We start from the raw sequence: 22,050 nt of genomic DNA, 5'->3' as shown, positions 1-22,050 counted from the left end.
TGATGATTTACTAAAGACTTTCCCACATTTACTACATTTGTAGGATTCCCCCTGAGTATGAATACTCTGATGTTGCATAAGTTTTGCAGACTGGTTAAAAGCTTTGCCACATTCAGTACTTTTGTAAGTCTTTACTCCAATAGGGATCCTCTGATGTATAATACCATTTGAAAATAAACCATGGGTGACATGAGATGACACAGCTGAAAGATATCAAATAACAAATTATGTTACTTACTACCCTCAGTGAATATAGTTTATAATTTTATACAAAACTGACAAACCCTTAGCTAGATTAAGAATAAAAGAGAGAAGACAAATAAAATCATCAATGAAAGCAGGGACATTATAAGTGATACCACAGAAACGAACGTAATTGTAAGAGGCTGTAAAGAACAATTATACACAAATAAATTACACAACTAGGGGAAAATGTATGAATTTCCAGGATATTTATACTTTAGCATGAAGGAATTAAAAAAATACAAACTTACAACTAGTACCTAGAATATAATTGTAATTTAAAAGAAAACTCTCAACACAGAAAAGCTCTGGACTAGATGAATTCACTGGATAATTTTTGCAACATTTAAGGAAAAATTAACACCATTTGTCCACAAACGTTTCCAAAGAGTGAAGAAGACAGAAAGTATCAAAACACTTTCTATGAGGTCAGAATTACCAATTATCAAAACCAAAAAAAAGACACTACAAACTAAAAAAAATAAATAAACTACAACCAAATATCTGTAATGGACATTGATGCAAAGTCCTCAATATAATATTAGCAAACTGTTTTCAAAAACACGTTAAAGGATTATATACCACAAAAAAAGTAGGAATTATTCCTGGAATCCAAAAGTGTTTCAACATATGGAAAACAAAATATGTAAGACCACATTAATGGAATTAAGATCAAAAGCCCTGATCTTATCAAATGATGCAGAGAAATAAACTGACAATATTCAACACTCCATGAAAATAACACTCAAACTCGGGATTAAAGGAGACTATCTAAACATAATCAAGTCACATATGAAAAGCCCAGAGTTAACATCATATTCAATAGTGGAAGACTGAAAGATTTTTTTCTATAATCTGGAAACACAAGGATGTTCACTCTCACCACTTTTATTTGACATAGAATTGGATATCCTAAGCAGAATAATTAGACAAGTAAAGGAATCACAGACATTTAAATCAGAAAGGAAGAAGTAAAATGATTTCCATTGACAGAAGACAGGGTCTTATAAGTGGAAAACCCTAAGGTATCCACATTTAAAAAACCTTAGAACTCCTAAACAAATTGAGCAAAATGCAGGATACGAAATTAACACATAAAAACTAGTTATATTCCTATATAGTAACATGGAATAATCTAAAAAAGAAATTAATAATATAGTTACATTTACAATACCATCAAAGAGAATAAAATACTTAGGAGTTAACTTAATGAAGGAGGTAAAACACTTGTATGATGAAAATTATAAAATATTGCTGGAGGTAATTAGAGAAGAAATAAATAAATGGAAACAAATCTGACGTTCTTGGACTGTAACACTTAATATTGTTAAGCTGTCAATACTATCTGAGGTATTCTACAGGTTCAAAACAATTTCTATCAAAATCCTAATGACAAATTTGACAAAATAGAAAAGCTCATCTTAAAATTTATATGGAATGTTACAGGACACCAAATATCCAAAACAATCTTGTACAGAAAGTGTAAAGTTGGAGAAATCACACTTCCTGATTTTAAAATATATTACAAAGCTGTGGTTATCAAAAAATTTAATACAGACATAAAAACAGACATAGAATAATGGAACAAAATAGAGAGTGCAGTATAAGCCCTCATATATATGGTCAAACGACCTTCAATAAGGGTGCCTATACCACACAATGGGGCAAGTAAAGTCTCTCAAATAAACAATGTTGGGAAAATTGGATGTTCAAATGCAAAATAATAAATCTGGACCCATATCTAACAACACATACAAATATTAACTCAATAACAGACTAAAAAATTAAACACAAAACCTATAAATGTATATCCAGTAGAAGAAAACATAGGGAAAAATTTCCATGACATTCAATTTGGCAATTATTTCTTGTTTATGATGCCAAAGGCACAAGCAACAAAAGCAAAAATTTCGATTGGGATTACATCAAATGCAAATACTTGTGCACGTTAAAAGCAACAATCAGTGGGGTGAAAAGACTACCTGTGGAATGAGAGAAAAATTTGCAAAATGTATATCTGATAAGTAATTATTATCCAGAATATATAAAGAACTCTACTAATCAATAACATCAAAAAACAGAACAGTTAATAAATGGGCACAGCATTGAATAGACATTAATCCAAAGATGATATACAAACGGACAAAAACATTTGAAAGGTGCTCAAAATCACTAATCATTAGAAAAATACAAATCAAACCCACAATGATGTATCACCTCACACCCATTGGGACGACCACTATTAAGTTAAGAAAAAAAGGAAACAAAACATCAAGTGTTTGCAAGGATATGGAGAAAGTGGAACACTTATGTACAGTTGGTGGAAACATAAAATGGGGAAACCACCATCAAAAACAGCATAGAGAGTTCTCATAAAATTAAAAATAGAATGATTATATGATCTAGCCATCCAACTTCCGGGTATACATGTAAAATAATTCAAAGCAGGATCTGCAGAAGTTATTTGTACACCTAGGTACATTCTAGCATTATTCACCAAATCAATAACAGGTGGAAGCAAGCCAAGTGTCCATGGAAAAAAGAATGGATAAAGAAAGGGTAGCATATACATACAATAGATTATAATTCAACCTTGAAAAAGAAACAGATCTTTCACATGATGCAACATGGATAAATATTGAGCACATTATAAGTGAAATGCATGACGCATAAAGAGAAAGAATTTCCATATGAGGTGCATGTGATTCCACTTATGTAAGTAATATAATATAATCAACCTCAAAGAAAAAAAGTGGAAGGTAGTTGCCAGGAGCTTTGGGCAGAGGGAAATGAGGAAGTAGTTGTTTAATGGATATTGAGTCAGCTTTGCAAGACAAAAATTCCCAGAGATCAGTGGTACAACAATGTGAATATACTTAACACTACTGACATGTACAGGTAAAAATGGTTAAGATGGGAGGCTGGCCTGGTGGTGTAGTGGTTAAGGTCATGTACTCTGCTTTGGTGACCTGGGATTTGCCGGTTTGGATCCTGGGCATGGACCTACCCACTGCTCATCAAGCCATGCTGAGGTGGCGTCCCTCATAGACCAACTAGAAGGATCTACAACTATGACATAGAACTATCTACTAGGTTTTTGTGGAGGAAAAAGAAAAAGATTGACAATAGATGTTAGCTCAGGGCCAATCTTCCTCAAAAAAATAAATAAATAAATAAACAGATGGAGAACCATCTTTGAAAAAAATAGTTAAGATGGTAAATTTTTCGTCATGTTTATTTTACCACAATTAAACATAAAAAAATGCCTAAAGTGATAGTTATAAAACTTTTCAAAAATTACCTTTAATTAAAAAAGTGTTTATTTCACACAAACAGAATATAAATTCATCGTTAATTAAATGTGAAGTTAAGACTATTTCCATGGCTACTCACCTAGACAGAATAAAACAACCATTGATAATTAACCAAGAAAAGAAATAAATCAGATCATTCATAAAGAGAGTAGGGATAATAATTATACAGACAAACACATATATAACTATATTGGCAAAAGACATGTGGCTGATTCATCTTTGAAGTAAACTCCACATTGTCCTAATGGTACTGAGTTAACTACTATTCACATTCATAACATATAGGTTAAAAAAACACAATTAACTAATTTTGAGGAACCTAGTATAGGAAAGAAAGCACATTGCTATGGAATTTGAAAATAGGATTATGAGAAAATTTAGCCTCCAAAATTTTAAATAAAATAAAGATGTACTGTTAAAAATGAATCCCTCTATATAACTAAGTTTCAACCGCGACTGTGGGACCATGAAGAGCTAGCATTTTCAATCACTGGCATGTGTTATATAGCAGGAACATTTCACAGGAAAAGGCATTATAATCATTCATGAAAGTGCTACTGAAAAATCTGAATGAATAAGCATGTAAAAGACACTACAGAAATTTATTATATTATTAATATATTGCTGCTATTCTTACACAAGATGGAACAGCTGTAATCCATTCTTTAGAAGTAAAAAAAAAACCCTTCATTTCTAAATAAGAGAACAATCTGAAAGTTGTAAAATATGCAGAAAATCACTGATACATAAAATGAACATTTGGGATTAAATTATACCATGATTCAGATAGATATTGTGGAAATTTGAGGAAAAACATAATGACTACTTTTGCCTGAATTAAACTTAAATTTCTCAACCAAAGATTTTCATAAATATGGAGTTCCTACTGATAATCTAACACATTACTTACTAAATGTGTACATTTGAACATGTTATATCAGAACTTTTTAATCTAAAATCATGGATGAATTTGACATAGAACTAATCAGAAAGTGAAAACTTATAGGATGCAGTCCTGGGAAGCTTCATCCTAAACAAGATGACATTATAAAATTATAGTTATTAATAAATCAAAGAATAATTCAAACATTAATATAAGATGGGCACTGTTCTAAGCTCCCCCATGGCATTAATTTATTTAATAATTCTACAAGGTAAATAGATACATTAAATTATTTTACCATTGAGGAATTGGGGCTTATAGATTTGATATTTTTCATGTTAGTTCACACAAGGAAAAGGAAATTTTGAAATGAAATAGAGGATTACATTTCCTTATTTTAGGGTGGTGCTTTGTGCTGCAATAACATTACCACATCTGAACTATTTAGGGACATGTTTGAAGTCTCCATAGATCGGAAATTATACAGCAGAAAACTTATGACATCTGTCCCAATGCTCCTGTGATTTCTGCACAAAACCCAGTACCCACACCACTCCCCTCACAAATTTATTACATGAAGTAAAGACAGAACATAAAAAATGACTTAACATAGAGTTCCTCAGAAATGTTCATAGATTTTTCCAGGTCCCCAAGGCAATGGACATCAAGCAGGCCCTCAGAGACCGAGGGGAGGACTTTGGCTTTCACTGTGAATGTGATGGATTATCACTGGGGCAGAAGGAGAATCCTTAGAGGATTTAGGACCATGATAAGAGTCAGGCAAGAGATGACCCTCTGTGGCAGCAATGGAAACAAACCTAGGCTTCTCACAAATCCTTTCCACGAAACAGTTCTTCCCAAAACACATTTTAAGCTCTGGCCTTCTCCTTGCCCTTCACACCTTTCACCAGTGTCATCTGCTTCATTCATTCCCACCTACCTGGTGGTATGGCTATTGTCTCCTTCCTCTTCACAACCTGGGGATCCTTCATTTCCTCCAAAAAGCTGGCCAGATCTGGCTTAGAGACAACAAGACCTGTTTATCAAAAAAAAGAAACATGAGTTTTGCCGGAGATTCTCCAATTTACAATCAAGTATTGTGCTCAAGTGAGAAAACAGGATACTGTAGAATATTATAATGTTCTAGATGCTTCAGATGTAGGAGGAGAGAGAACTAAGACTAAAAAGAAATGAAGAAATTCTCCAAGAAATATCCGACTCAATTAGGAAATGCAACATAAGTATTATAGACATTCCCGAGGGAGAAGAGAGGGAAAATGGAACAGAAAGCTTGTTCAAAAAAATAAAAGCTGACAATGTGCCCAACCTGGGGTAGGAGCTGGAATTACAAGTAAAAGAAGATAACAGCACTCCTAATTATATCAAAGTAAAATGACCTTCTCCAAGGCATACAGTAGGAAAACTGGCAAAAGTCAATGACAAAGAAAAAATATTAAGGGCAGCAAGGCAGAAGAAAAGAACGTACAAAAGAACCATATCAGGCTTTCAGTGTATTTCTCAATGGAAAACTTACAGGCTAAGAGAGAGTGGAATGATACATTGAAAATTTGGAAAGACAAAAGCTTGCAGCCAAGAATACTCTATCCAGTGAAAATATCCTTCAGATATGATGGAGAAATAAAATTTTTCCAGATAAACAAAAGCTGATGGAGTTCATCACCACGATACCTACCCTCCACTACAAAAAAATAATCAAGAAGGTCCTCATAGCTGAAAAAGGAAAGAAAGTGTTTACAAAGCCTTGAGCAAGGAGATAAATAGGCAGACAAAATTATAAAATTGCAGCTCTCTATGAGCAGGTTAGGAAAAACTTAATTATAACATTAAAGATAAAGGGAAGAAAAGCATCAAAAATTACTATAATCTCGTCATTTTAACCACAAACTAACAACACAAGATGGAATAAGTTGTGACAATAATAACTTAGAAGGGGAAGAGGAACAGGATGGAATCAGCTTAGACCAAGGAAATAAGAGGCTATCAGAAAATGGACTATCTCATCTACAAGATTTTTTACACAAACCTCATGATAACCACTAAACAAATAATCAGGACAGAGACACAAATTATAAATAATGCAAAAACCATCAAAGAGAACTACCAAACTGAATTGGCAGTTTGAAATTCATGGACAAGAAACAAGAGAAACCCAGAACAACCAGAAAATGAGTGATAAAATGGCAGCATTAAGCCCTCATATATCAACAATCATTCTAAATGTAAATGGATTGAATTCTCCAATCAAAGGACAAAGAGTGGTGGGATGGATTAAAAAAAACAAGATTCATCAATATGATGACTTCAGGAAACACATCTCATCCCTAAAGACAAATACAGGCTCAGAGTGAAGGGATAGAAGATGATACTCCAAGATAATTGCAAACAAGAGAAAGCAGGTGTTGCCATACTTATATCAGACAAACTAGACTTCAAGATAAAACAGGCAATGAGAGACAAAGAGAGGCAGCATATACTGATAAAAGAGACACTCCACCAAAAACGCATAACACTTATAAACATATATGGACTCAATACGGGAGCACCAAAGTACATAAAGCAACTATTAACAAACCTAAAAGGAAATAGTAACAACAACACAATAATAGTAGGGGACCTTAACACCCCACTTACATGAATGGATAGATCATCCAGAAAGAAAGTCAACAAGCAAATAGTGGATTTAATGAAAAACTAGAGCAGATAGACTTAATACATAGAGAGAGACCACTCCATCCAAACACAGGGGAACACACATTCTTCCCAAATGCACATGGAACATTCTCAAGGACAGACCATGTGTTGGGAAACAAGGCAAGCCTTAATAAATTTAAGAAGATTGAAATCATATCAAGCATCTTTTCTGACCATAATGCTATGAAACTAGAAATCAGCTACAAGAAGAAAGCTGGGAAAGTCACAAATATATGGAGACTAAAAACATGCTATTCAACAACCAATGGATCATTGAAGAAATTAAGGAGAAATAAAAAAAAATCTGGATATAAATGAAAATACACCATACCAACTCATATGGGATGCAGCAAAAGTAATCCTGAGAGAGAAATTGATAGCAACACAGGCCCACCTTAACAAACAAGAAAAACCTCAAATAAGCAATCTTAAACTACACACAACAGAATTAGAAAAAGAAGAACAAACAAATCCCCAAATCAGCAGAAGGAAGGAAATAATAAAAACATAGGGAAGAAATAAATGAAATTAACACACAAAAAAACAAAAAACAGTAGAAAGGATCCATGAAACAAAGAACTGCCTCTTTGAGAAGATAAAATTCACAAACCCTTAGCCAACCTCACTAAGAAAAGAAGAGGGAAGGCTCAAATTAAAAAAAAAAAAAACAGAAATGAAAGAAGAGAAATTACAACAGACACCACAGAAGTACAAAGGATTATAAGAGAATACTATGAAAAACTATACACCAAAAAATTGGACAATCAAGAAATGGATAAATTCTTAGACTCATACAACCTCCCAAAACTGAATCAAGAAGAAATAGAGACTATGAACAGACCAATCACAAGAGATTCAAACAATAATCAAAAACCTCCCCAAAAATAAAAGTTCAGGACCAGATGGCTTCTCCAGAGAATTCTACCAAACATTCAAAGAATATTTAATGCCTATCCTTCTCAAACTATTCCAAAAAGTGAAGAAGACCGAACACTTCCTAACACGTTTTATGAGGCCAACATCACCCTGATCCCAAAGCTAGACAAGGACCACAAAAAGAAGAAAAATAAAGGTTAATATCTCTGATGAACACAGATGCAAAAATCCTCAACAAAATATTGGCAAACAAAATACAACAATACATTAAAGAAATCATACACCATGATCAAGCAGGATTTATACCAGGGACACAGGGATGGTTCAACATCTGCAAATCAATCAATGTGATACACCACAATAACAAAACAGGGAGTAAAACCACATGATCATCTCAATAGATCCAGAGAAGGCATTTGACAAGATCCAAAACCCATTTATGATAAAAACTCTCAAGAAAATGGGTCAAGAAGGAAAGTACCTCAACATAATAAAGGTCACATATGACAAACCCACAGCCAACATCATACTCAGTGGGGAAATACTGAAAGCAATCCCTCTGAGAACAGGAAAGAGACAAGGGTGCCCACTCTCAACACTCTTATTCAACAGAGTACTGGAGGTTTTGGCCAGAGCAATTAGGCAAGAAAAAGGAATAAAAGTATTCCAAATAGGCAGAGAAGAGTTCAATCTCTTGCTGTTTTCAGACATGATTTTATATATAGAAGACTCTAAAGAATCCATCAGAAAACTATTAGAAATAATCAACAACTACAGCAGTGTAGCAGGGTACAACATCAACTTATAAAATTCAGTTGCATTTCTACACTCTAATAACTAACAGAAAGAGAACTCAAGATACAATCCCATTTACAATCACAACAAAAAGAATAATATATCTAGGAATAAATTTAATGAAGGGTGTGAAAGACCTATACAATGAAAACTATAAGACATTTTAGAAAGAAATCGATGATAATGCAAAGAAGCAGAAAGACATCCAATGCACATGGATTGGAAGAATAAACATAATTAAAATATCTGCTATTACCTGAAGCAATCTACAGATTCAGTGCAATCCCATTCAGAATTCCAAGGATATTCTTCACAGAAATAGAACAAAGAATACTAAAATTCATATGGGACAACAAAAGACGCTGAATAGCTAAAGCAATCCTGAGAAAAAAAGAACAAAACTGGAGGGATCACAATCCCTGACTTCAAAATATACTACAAAGCTATAATAATTAAAACAGCATGGTACCAGTACAAAAACAGACCTACAAATCAATGCAACGGAACTGAAAGCCGAGAAATAAAACCACACATCTACAGGCAGCTAATCTTTGAAAAAGGAGCTAAGAACATACAATGGAGAAAGGAAAATCTCTTCAATAAATGGTGCTGGGAAAACTGGACAGCCACATGCAAAAGAATGAAAGTAGACCATCTTCATTCACCATACTAAAAATTAACACAAAATGGATCACAGACTTGAAGTAAGACCCAAAACGATAAAACTCCTGGAAGAAAATATAGGCAGTACACCTCGACATCGGTCATAAAAGGATCTTTTCAAATTCCATGTCTACACAGACAAGGTAAACAAAAGAAAAAATAAACAAGTGGGACTTCTTCAGACTAAAGAGCTTCTGCAAAGCAAATGAAACCAGGTTCAAAATGAAAAGACAACCCACCAGCTGGGAGAATCTATTTGCAAATCATATATCCAACAAGAGGTTAATGTCCATAATATATAAAGAACTCACACAACTGAACAAGAAAAAAAAACAAACAACCCGATCAAAAAATGGGCAGAGGATGTGAACAGACATTTTTCCAAGGGAGATATACAGATGGCCAATAGGCACAGGAAAGAATGTTCAGCGTCACTAATTATCAGGGAAATGCAAATCCAAACAATGCTAAGATATTACCTTACACCCGTTAGAATGGCTATAATCACCAAGACAAAAAATAACAAATGTTGGAGAGGTTGTGGAGAAAAGGGAACCCTCATTCAGTGCTGGTGGGAATGCAAACTGGTCTAGCCTCCATGGAAAACAGTATGGAGATTCCTCAGCAAATTAAAAATAGAAATACCTTATGATCCAGCTATCCCACTACTGGATATTTATCCAAAGAACCTGAAATCAACAATTCAAAGAGACTTATTCACCCCTGTGTTCATTGCAGCATTATTTATAACAGCCAAGATGTGGAAGCAACCCAAGCGCCCATCGACTGATGAACGGATAAGTAAGAAGTGGTATATGTATACAATGGAATACTACTCAGCCATAAAAACAGACAAAATCATCCCATTCACAACAGCATGGCTGGACGTTGAGGGTATTATGTTAAGCGAAATAAGGCAGACAGAGAAAGACAGACACTGCATGATTTCACTCATATGAGGAAGGTAAACTAACACATGGACAAAGAGAACAGATTAGTGGTTACCAGAGGGGAGGGCAGTTGGGAGTGGGCATAAGGGGTAAATGGGCACATTTATATGGTGACTGTCAAATAGTAAAGTACAACTGAAATTTCACAATGTTATAAACTATTATGACCTCAATAAAAATTTAAAAATAAAGGTTGAAATTAGACTCTAATATGAGGGCAACACTATTTTATGGCACTGAATTTATAGAATTACCACTATTCTAGAGTGAAGGATGCAGATCACCTCAAGAAACGGGAAGGTTAAAGTCATGATGAAGCTTCATGAAGCCTTTCTTTTCTACACCAACACCTCCCCAATTTTCTCCCTGAAATCAGGGCTCTGAAATGCTACTGTAGGAAGCAGAAGCTCCTAGGAAACATTCTACAAAGGAATTGAAACTCTGAGGGTGGATTATGAATTCTGGAAGAAAGTTATCCTTACCCAAGGAGAGCAGGTTCCTGTAGTTCTCGAACATCACGTCCCTGTACAAGGCCCTCTGAGTGTGGTCCAGACATTCCCACTCCTCCTGAGAGAATTCTATGGCCACATCCCTGAATGTCAACAGTCCCTGAAATAAAAAACACATTTACCAAGTTGACATCAGCAGAGTTTATATTTTGACCCAATATGAAAAAAGAGAGTTAGGGGAACTGATTCTGACTTAGAAGATTGACCTGAAATAACACAATTAATAGTTTTTAACAGAGTAATATTCCATAATGTGTTCTCTAACTCTGAGGAAAGAGGATGACATATGATCCACAAAATCACGGTAGAGTGGCTGGCCCAGTGGCGTAGCGGTTAAGTTTGCATGCTCTGCTTCAGCAGCCCGGGGGTCCCCAGTTCAGATCCTGAGCGTGAACCTACGCACAGCTCATCAAGCCATAATGAGGCGGTGTCCCACAGAGATCAACTAGAAGGATGTACAACTATGACACACAGCTATCTACTGGGGTTTTGGGGAGAACAAAGAGAAAAAGGAGGAAGACTGGCAACAGATGTTAGCTCAGGGCCAATCTTCCTCACCAAAACAAAGAGGGGGGAGAGAGTAGAAAATTTTTCATGTCAATGAAATCAAGATTCATTTAAATGGCCTGAAACTTATAAATATATTTGTGGATGACATTGTTTGTAATTTCTAAACACACTATTGTGACACACAATAATATAAACTACAAGAGCTATTGTTTGAGTCTTATTTCTTTGAAAATTCTTATTTTCTTTATCACTTGTGCTGAGCTATATTTTAGAATTTTAAGAGATTAAATTTTAAGAGATTAAAATGATTCTTTTTCTGAAACTACAAAGAGGAGTATGTCTCTGAAATGTGTGGAATAAAATGGCAACTTACAGGACCAAGGCCCAACTGACTAAAACCTCGGCTTGTAAAAGCCAGTCTCTCCAGTGAACAAAGGTGGGAGCCTTCATTTTTCCAAAGCAAATTATAAGCAAAGAGAACTCAGAAGAAAAGCGAGTTTCCAGATCATGGTTTATCCATATCACTCAGTATATCCCAACATCCTTATGAATGATAATAGGAAAAAATATTAACATTATAGAGAAGGAATCTGGAAGAGAGCCCCTGAACCAAGTGAATGAAATTAACATCAGCTGTTATGGAACAAATCGCCATCAGGTGGCTGAGGCACACTGAAGGAAATAGCATTACTTCTGTGATGTTGTTCGCAAAAAAATAATCACGGTCTGAATCTAATCAAGAAAAACATCCTTTTATGCAAATTTCAACCCATATGTGCCTTCTATGTTCTGTAACTCTAATAGTGCATTTTACATAGTAAGTCTATTTTTGCACTCCAGAGAGCAAGTCTCTTCTAATTACTCTTCTTTTTCAGAAATTTCTCAGTTAGTCTTGGCTACTAACGCCATCCTATTTAAATGTGCATTTTCTTTATCCTGTTCTACAGAGCTGATTGTCATACGCATACAAAGCCTAAAAGCTACATTTTCTTTTCTTCTCTGATATCTGAGCATCTGAACTCATCCCAATTGGAATCTTGGATTCCAACAATTTCCAGTGTTGATCTGTCACAATGGGAATATTTTCAATAGGCTAAGGTCACTAATTGATGGTGAGAATTCTTCAGGATGTATAGGGAACATTGGTGGAGACAGTGGACAAAAGGCTCTGAGACATAGGGGGGTAGTATTCTAAAGACCTGACCTTGACTATCTTAAGGAGAAAAGGGGAAAAAAATGGTTGAAAACGTTCGTGGTAGGCAAGAACAGCAGCAGTGGAGAAGTAAAGGATTGCAAGTCTTAAATGCACATCATTTTAGGAGGAAAAGTGGACAAAGCCTCTGACCTGGGACATGACACTTACCTGAGAATCTGCCATTTCCTTCTCTTCCTCCTTCTGCTCTGGGTTTCTTTCTCAAGTGATGTTATGTTGAGAAATCACACCTGCATCGTAAGAATATATTTTTAAAGGCACCAGCAGAGCTTCTTCACCTGCTCCCACCACACACAGGCAGAAAGACCATGAAATGCAGAAAAGTCCACCCTCCCTATCCTTTATCACAGGAGAGATTCAGGAACAATGAGCTGTTACATGGAGACCCACATGTGAGTTCCTCCTTCCGTCTTCTTCTGGGGGCCCTCCCCTCCCACAGATGCCTACAAATTCTTCCACATCATGGGGAATGTGGACTGCGCTGACCTACCCCCTCCAAACTCACATAGAGCAGGTCCTGTAACCTCTCCTTGGACCAAAGGTTGGAATTAACTCTCATAAATGTGTCTGGGAGTTCTAGTATTTAAACCTGTCCTCAACATAGACTCACCTGGAGCACTTAATTAAAACACTGATGCTCCACCCAGAACAATAGACAGACGCTGTGGGGAGGACGCAGGTGATGCTAGTTCTTAAAACCACACATGTGATCCTAATGGAAAGCCTGGGTGAGAGCCACTTATCTAAGCCTTGCTTGTCAAGCTTTAAGGGGCATAGAAATCATTTGGGGGTTCTGGGACCCACTCTAAGAAATCGTAATTCCACAGGTTTCAAGTCAGGCCCATCAACTGGCATCTTTAACAAGTTCCACGTTAGAGCTGATGCTGCACCATGTAGACCCATTGCCAGTAGCACTAAGCTAGAGAAAGCGGACACAGCACACCTGAACCCTTTACACCCTCCATCTTACATTAACACAAATATTGTTGGTTCCCAGTGAAGACCAGCAATCTCCTTCCTAAAAGATCATATTTGTTACTGTCTTTTTCAAGTATACAGAAGACTAGAGGAGGCTGTAACATGTGAGGAAGTCTTTATTTAGAAAACAATGTATATACATTCATTAATGCAGCGTTTGTTGATCATCTACTATGCACTCAAGTATTTTCTGTGCACTGTCCTGGGAACCTCGCATACGTGATGTGAGATAGATTCAAAATACCTGGGAGTAGGGGTACTAGTGTCCCATAATTCCCATGAGGATGTAGATGCTAGGCCCCTACTTCTTCTCTTCTGTTTTATTTTCCATCAGTGATTTTTTTAAACACCAGTGTAGAATAGGAGCTAAATACAGATGAATGAGAGCAACCCAGAAAGGGAACGCAGAGCAGTAGTTCAGGGGGATTGCTCATTGTTGTGTTTACCTGTTTTTAGTAAAAAGGCTAATAATGTTTCAAATTATAAGTAACTGACAGTTTTCCAAAGTGAATGTAGGGTGATTCTCCCATCAGCAATAAATGAAAATTCTAATTCATCCATATTCTCACTGATGATTGGTGTTATCAGGTTTTTTTTTTTAATTAATCCATTCTTAAAATATGAAGTGTTATCTCACATAGTTTCCCTGGTGATTAGGATGAATGGATTTTAAAATGTGATATATATATATATATATATATACATACATATATATTGAGAGACAGAGACAGAGAGGGAGAAAGCAATATCATTAAGCCTTAAAAAGAAAGAACTTTCCTCCATAAGCAACAACATGGATGGTCATGGAGGACGTTGTGCTAAGTAAAATAAGGCAGACAAAGAAACAGACAAGTATTGCGTGATCTCAATTATATCTAGAAGCTAAAATGTCAAAGTCATAAAACCAAAGAGTAGAGTGGTGATTGCCAGGGGCTGAGGGGCGGTCGGGGGGGATGGGGAGATGTTGGTAAAAAGCTTCCAAGTTTCAGTGATGCAGGAGGAGCAAGTTCTGGAGATGTAATGTGCAGCGTGGTGACTATAGGTAATGACTATAGATAATAAAATGACTGTATTTTATTATTCAATTTGCTAAGAGAGTAGATCTTAGTGTCCTTCCCACACATACTTCTGTTTCCTAAGCCTGCCCAACAGAAACTAACTGCCCGAGTTCACTTAATTTTCATCAATTTAAGACACTTTATGTCTGTTTCATAATGAAATAACAAGCAATTTAACATAAAACCTTAGAATTTTCTGGGAAAATCATATTAGAAACTATTTTATTCTTAAGGTAAAAGAAATACAAATATAAATAATAAAAATAAAGAAGCTCTACTGTATGTGGATGGCCCATCAAGGACAACATCAGAACTCTCAGAACAACAGAGAAAGGGAACTGGCCCAAATGTAGCCAAAGTCCCCTGTAAACGACCCCTTCCTTGCACTGACCCCACGTTCCTGAATTCAACCATTTAACCAATTGCTCTAGAACAAAATTTCCTAAATGGTAGGGACCACAGCTGCTTCATCTCTGTTTTGCAGAGGACCATTTGGAATGGAAATAATCAGTTTATCTACCAATCTGCATCTCTCCACCTCCTCGGTGTCCTTCACCACAGCACCAGGAAGCTGGAGCAGCTCCCACCGGGGCAGTCACCCTGAAACACCCACAAGGAAAGCAGTTACAATACACCAGATTGTAAACCGCTGTGAGCTTTGCCACTCGAGATCAAGGGACACGGTGGGAAAGTTGGAGGGTTCAGGCATGCGGGTGTGTGACAGAGAGCACAGTTAGAAAGAGGACACGGAGTAATGTGGCACATGGATGGGAAGAGGTTGCAGAGAGCAAGGTGCGTGTGGGATAAAGGGTGCAGGGGAGAGAATGCAGAGGCTTTAAAGGCACACAGGGGTTAAAGGGCACAGTGGAGATAAAATGCACTGCAGAGTTTAAGGCTACAAGGGGGCAAAGTACAAGAGAGTGAAGAGTACAGGGAACATTGGGTGGTGGAAGCATAAGGGGTGCCAGGTGTCATGGGAGCAAAGGTCATAATGGGGATGAGTGAGAATTAGTGAAGGAGGGTAAAGGGCAGAGGTGGATACAGGCAGTGGAGAAAATATCCAGGAAGGGCTAAAGAAGCAGGGGAAAAACAGGTGGGGGTGCAGGTCCTGAGGGTCAATTGTGGCCAACCACAGAGGAAGAGGTGCAAGAAGGAGATGGAGCTTGGAGGGAAACTGGGCACAGGTAGACAAAATGAGCCTGAAGCAATGGAGGGAGTCAGGAAAGATAGGGGGCATCGGCGGGCATCAGTGTCTAATGGACCCAGAAGAAAGGGCTGGGATTGTGGGCTTGTGGAGTAATGAGGCATGGTTATGAATGGAGGGGGCGAAGGGGCATGCTCAACAGTTGAGGGATGGCAACATAAAGGAGACAATAATTGGACTGTGGTCACTGAAATGGGCATCTGATATAGGGCGAGGAGGAAGGCTGGAACAGGGCTGAAGAAAGGGAAAGAGTTTGGGACTGGTATTCTTGAAATGCTAGGATAGAGTTCTTAGTGGATGAAAGTCAAAAAGGGCATAGACTGTGGGTGATGTGGCAATACGGATGTTGAAAAAGTTTGGGTGGAGATGATGAGGCGGGTGGAAATCAGGAGATGGAGGGTGTTACAGCAGATGAAAGATGGGGGACAGATAACACTTACCTGATTGATGAGTGGAGGTCTGAGGTTGCAGGGAAACGGAGGTAGAGGGAAGAGCAGGATGGAGATGGAGGGATGGATAGAAGTCACAGTGGAAGTCACGAATTCATTCCCCCACTCAATTTCCTCCTTTATGGCTGACTCTCAAGGTACTCTTGGATTGTTTATTTTTAATTTCATCTCATGAGACAAAAATCTTGTGTATACAAAATGCCCCTGGAAACCCCTTAAACTGATTATACAGTATACGGCTGCAGGTAAGATTTTGGGGGGAACAAAAATTCACAGCATTTTCTCTCTTTTGGCGGGATGTCATATTCAGAAAGTGACGATGGTGAGTCTGGCAAGAGATGTTGTTTATTAGTGCCTGATGTTTAGTGATGGAAATGAAGATACGCAGTGTCCCTGTACCAAGTTCTGCTTATGTCTTGAAGAACTTTTATGCTCTAAACCTGATATGATGAAAATCCTTTTATTTATAGTGGCATTTGTACAACATAGCACACACTTTATTGCAAGAAATAAAACATAGAAACTACATTTTAAGTATTCTTCTTTCCTTGCTTCCCCCTCGTAAGAACCCATCCTAAGAGGTAACCATTAGTACTCGCTTTGTGCCTATATTGCAATATTTAATAATATTTTCCATTGAAAACAATTACATGCATGTTTTACTATAAAACATTTAAATAATAAAATAACATGCAAGTCCCCACTAATTACCCCTTGCCCAAATCCAGATTGATCTTCATTTGCAAAATTTTCATCGTTTTGAGAGGCATCATCCTTCTTAATGTAATTTGGGATATCACATGCCATTACATGTTAATATATATTAAATAGTTATTAATTATTAACATATTAATATTAACATATAACAATTATCAATATTAACATATTCTGTGCTTGTATCAATATTTACATGTCTATTGTCACACTGGACTTATTGTCCAATCAAATTGTTCTCTCATTTGCAGGGTTGAATCTTTAGACACAGTTTGGATGTGTATTTATCATCATGTTAGAATATCTCCATCTACACCCACATCAAAGACATAAGTAGATTAGTGTCTACTTCAGGTAGGTCTACACTTGCAAATAACATGATAAATACAAATGACCAATAAATAGAGAACGAGTTCAAGAAACCTTAGTACATTTAAGTACTACAACAACACTAAACCCTTATAAAGCTGATATGACTCAGTAAGTCCTCATGCGGAAACACCTCCAAATTACCCTACTACAGTATGAGTAATTAAATACGATTTTTATTGAATTAAGCAAACGAAAAAGGATTTTTAAAAATCTAAACAGCACTTACCCAAATCTTGCCATGTCCCAAGCGCTATACTGGATGCTTTACTAATATTAACACATGCAGGTACTTTTAATATGATGTCCATTTTACAGATGAGGAAACTGAGACAGAACATAATCACTTCCCTAATGTCACACAAGCAGTGAGTACCTCAGGATTCCAACTCAGATCACCTGTCCCCAGAGTTTCTGCTACGTCCACCTGTGCAGCCTCTCATGGTGTGCGTGTAGATATATTAGTGTACGCGTAAGGAGTTCTAGAATGTCACACCAGAAACTATTGTCAGTGGTCTACTCAAGGGAGAAGGATAACAATTTGGGAGAAGGAAGGGGGCTTTATTCTCCATTTTACTACTCTTTGTTTAAATTTCTAATCTGCTTTTACTTAGTACTCCTATTTATGAAATAATGTAAAAAAATTTATTTAAACATGAAATTAAGAATAGAATAGGCATAGATTAAAGGTTACGAAAGAAAATTCATCTAAACCTTTAGAACAAACATTTCTGAATATCACTTACATGGAAAACTTTGGAACACAAGCATCAGGGGAAAAAACTGATTACTTAATTATTCAACTACAAAGACGCATGGAGTACGAAACACTGAATTTGATGTTATATTTGAGAAAGAGTAAAGTTCTTAGAATATTTGACACATAGTCATGCTTAATTTTTAAATATTTACCTTAAATCATTAGTGTTTTTTTTTTTTTTTTTTTTTTGTGAGGAGATCAGCCCTGAGCTAACATCCGCCAATCCTCCTCTTTTTTTTTTTTTTTTTTTTTTTTTTTGCCGAGGAAGACGGCCCTGGGCTAACATCTGTGCCCATCTTCCTCCACTTTATATGGGACGCCTCCACAGCATGGCTTACCAAGCAGTGCGTCGGTGCGCGCCCGGGATCCGAACCAGCGAACCCCGGGCCGCCGCAGCGGAGCGCGCGCACTTAACCACTTGCGCCACCGGGCCGGCCCCTTAAATCATTCGTTTTTAAAAGTGGAGAAAATACAAGTACGAAAATGGAAAAAAAAAAAAAACCTCTATGGTATCCCATCTTGATGAAGACCACACGTAACATCTTAGTGTGGATAATATACGTTTCCCACATTATTTTATATGCAAACACACCATTACACATAAATTGATTTAAAAAATATTATCTCTAAATGTTGAAGGGCCGGGCCGGTGGCGTGGCGGTTAAGTGCACGCGCTCTGCTGCTGGCAGCCCAGGTTCGCATCCTGGGTGTGCACCAATGCACCACTTGTCCAGCCATGCTGCGGCGGCATCCCATATAAAGTGGAGGAAGATAAGCACAGATGTTAGCCCAGGGCCAGTCTTTCTCAGCAAAAAGAGGAGGATTGGCATGGATGTTAGCTCAGGGCTGATCTTCCTCACAAAAAATAAATAAATAAATAAAAAATAAATGTTGTATTATCACTTGCTTTATTTCTATGTCAAGAATTACTTTATGTACTTACTTCTATTATGGATCATAATCTTCTTTGAGAATCATCAAATGTATATTTCCGGTATCATTCTCAAAGGTTCAGTCTTTCCGCACCAGAATTATTTATTACTGTGTGTCTAGACTGTTGCCACTCGATTTTCAACCAAAGTTGTGATAAAAATGTCCTCACATTCTTCATGGAATAACTTTTGGAAATAATTCCTGAGAGAATTGCCACACCATAGAGAATCCTCGTTCTAAAACCTTTGACAGGTATGCTGAGTGTCCCCAGCAAGAGTGACTCAACAGAGGCGAGGACACTCTCTCTGTGACCTTAGAACAGGAAAAGATTTCTTCAAAAGAGCAATACACCTTAACTATAAAGGATGAAATGACAAATTAGATTATATTAAAATTAAGTTCTTCTTCATCAAAAGGGACATAGACAGATAGATGATAGATTGACAGAACAAGCACTGAGAATACAGTCATATTCTGCATATATAAATATCTCCTATAAACCAAGAAGAGACAGACAGGCAACACAACTGAAAATAATGGGTAAAATAAACCAACAGGCACTTCACAAATGGGTTTACCCAATGGTGAATAAATATGTGAAAAGATGTTCAAGTTCCTTACTAATCAGGAAAATGCAAAAAAACATGTCGCTAGCTGGTATCATTGCACAGTAACCGGAATGTGGAAAAAAAAAAAAATGGAGAAACAGAAAATATCAAGTGTTGACAAGGATGCAAATAAACTAAGAATCTTATCAACTGCTGTTGGGTGTAAAATTCATGGGCTGGCGCTGTGGCTTAGCGGTTAAGTGCACGTGCTCTGCTACTGGCGGCCCAGGTTCGGATCCCGGGCATGCACCGATGTACCGCTTCTCCGGCCATGCTGAGGCCGCATCCCACATACAGCAACTAGAAAGATGTGCAACTATGACTGACATGCAACTATCTGCTGGGGCTTTGGGGAAAAAAAAAAGGAGGAGGATTGGCAATAGATGTTAGCTCAGGACTGACCTTCCTCATAAAAAAAAAAAAATTCATGCACACATTTTGTTTGACAATCTCTCCTAAAGCTGAACAGATATAAACCTGTGGCCCAACAATATCACTACTATGTATATATCCAAAAGAAATTTCTACGCATCTCATCAAAACATATTCTAGAATTCGCACATCCACATTATTTCTGATAATGCCAAACAGTAAATCACTCACATGTGCTTCATCAGTATAATGATTAACTAGTTTGATTTTCACGCAATGAAATTCTATCGCCAATGCAAATGGATGATCAACAACTACATGCAATAACGTCAGTAAATTCACAAACAGTATATGGAAGTTAAAAATCAAAGTACAAAAGAGTCCATGCTGTGTGATGCCATTTATGTAAAGGACAAAAAAGGTAAAGATATTTCAATATCAGATTTCACAGTAGCAGTCACCCTTAAGGATACTGAGCAGGAGGGGCCATGAAGAGAAGGCATCTACCAGACTGACAACGTTCCACTGTTTGACACAGAAACTGCACACAGGGGTGTGTTCAGTTTATAAAATTTCACTGAGCCCTCCACTTATGACCTGTGCATGTATATTAATTTTCAAAAAATACATACCAACAATTAAAAAAAATTTGAAAGAATGTGAATAGATTAGTGCCATTATTTCTTTACCATGTCGAGGTAGAAGTTAAAAGTATCAAATAACTTCAAACTGTGATTAGTTTTTCAAAGTCCGCTGCAATATCTGGGGTAAGAAGTAAGATATACTGAAAATACAACCTCTAAAAAATAAAGTAAAATGTACAATAATTTTAAAAATTAACACAGAAGTTAAGACAGAATAATAAAATAGAACAGGTGTCATGAAGAACACACAGGAAGTCGATAAATCCAATCCCAAATAGTATAGCCATGATTATTTTAAACACAGATGAATTCTTGCTGTTCAAGTCATTGTTTGACTATATTCAATTATATTTTTTTTTCAAGAAACATAGATAAAACATAAGAGTTAAAGTAGTATGTGGATGATAAACACACAAATGTGTAGGTAAGGAGAAGAGAGTAGTGGTTACTGGAGGATAAGGAGGTGGGGGAGGGCAGAAGGGATAAAGGGACACATATGTGTGGTGACGGATAAAACTAGACTTTTGGTGGTGAACATGATGCAGCTATATAGAAACTGAAATATACTAATGTACACCTGAAATTTACACAATGTTATAAGACAATATGACCTCAATAAAATAATAAAAACGTAATAATTTCCAAAACCCATAAGAATGAAAAGTAGGATGATAGCATCTTTGAATGAACATCAGGGAGGAAGCCTATGAGTAAATGATCAATATAGGGTAAAACAAAAAATAGAGACACTGTCATAAGAATCTCCCACACACCTGAGTATTTGTCTTGACCTTTGATTTAAGTAAATAAGGTACTTCCCTGATGTGGCTGATAAAAGGTAACACAGCATTTTGTGATGTGGACAGAATGAGACAAAGGCTTAGGTCTACTTTAACAATATGTAAATCTTTGACAGGTCGTGATTTTCAACCACACACAAACTATCGTCTGAGGAAAAACACAGGAAAGAGAAGCAGCATAAACATTTCTACCCTTTTTGTGTTTGTCCAAAGTAAAGATTAGAAGATAGTCTGAAGAGTGCAATTCTCTTTTCCAACCACAAAATAATCTTTCTTTTTCTATGAATTGTATAAGGTTTTTTTTTCAATTTGCAAGTGAGTGAAATAATGAAACTTAGTCTCAATTAATCCAAATGTATTTCATAATGTAAGACTGTGTGTGTGCTGAGTCAAGTTTACTAAGCATTTAAAAGTGGAAAGCAAAATATGATTACTACTCTTATTTAACTCACTGTGTTTCTCTTTTTCAAAATTTATTTTCAAATATGGAAAC

At 36.6% G+C, this 22,050-nt stretch overlaps 2 protein-coding genes across 2 annotated transcripts in view; both read right to left on the bottom strand.

Moving 5' to 3' along the window:
* Positions 1 to 22,050, bottom strand: part of LOC131397312 (zinc finger protein 208-like) — a 649,542-nt gene that overhangs the window by 345,841 nt on the left and 281,651 nt on the right.
* Positions 5,367 to 13,571, bottom strand: LOC131397935 (KRAB domain-containing protein 5-like). The gene is made up of 3 exons (XM_058531038.1): positions 13,473 to 13,571; positions 10,919 to 11,045; positions 5,367 to 5,476 (listed from the first exon to the last, which is right to left on the bottom strand). Exons 1-3 carry the CDS (start codon positions 13,569 to 13,571, stop codon positions 5,367 to 5,369), a joined length of 336 nt encoding a protein of 111 aa, XP_058387021.1.

Source organism: Diceros bicornis, chromosome 34 (assembly GCF_020826845.1).
Source record: "Diceros bicornis minor isolate mBicDic1 chromosome 34, mDicBic1.mat.cur, whole genome shotgun sequence".
NCBI classification, from domain to species: domain Eukaryota; kingdom Metazoa; phylum Chordata; class Mammalia; order Perissodactyla; family Rhinocerotidae; genus Diceros; species Diceros bicornis.
This window is presented reverse-complemented; position numbering and strand designations above follow the sequence as displayed.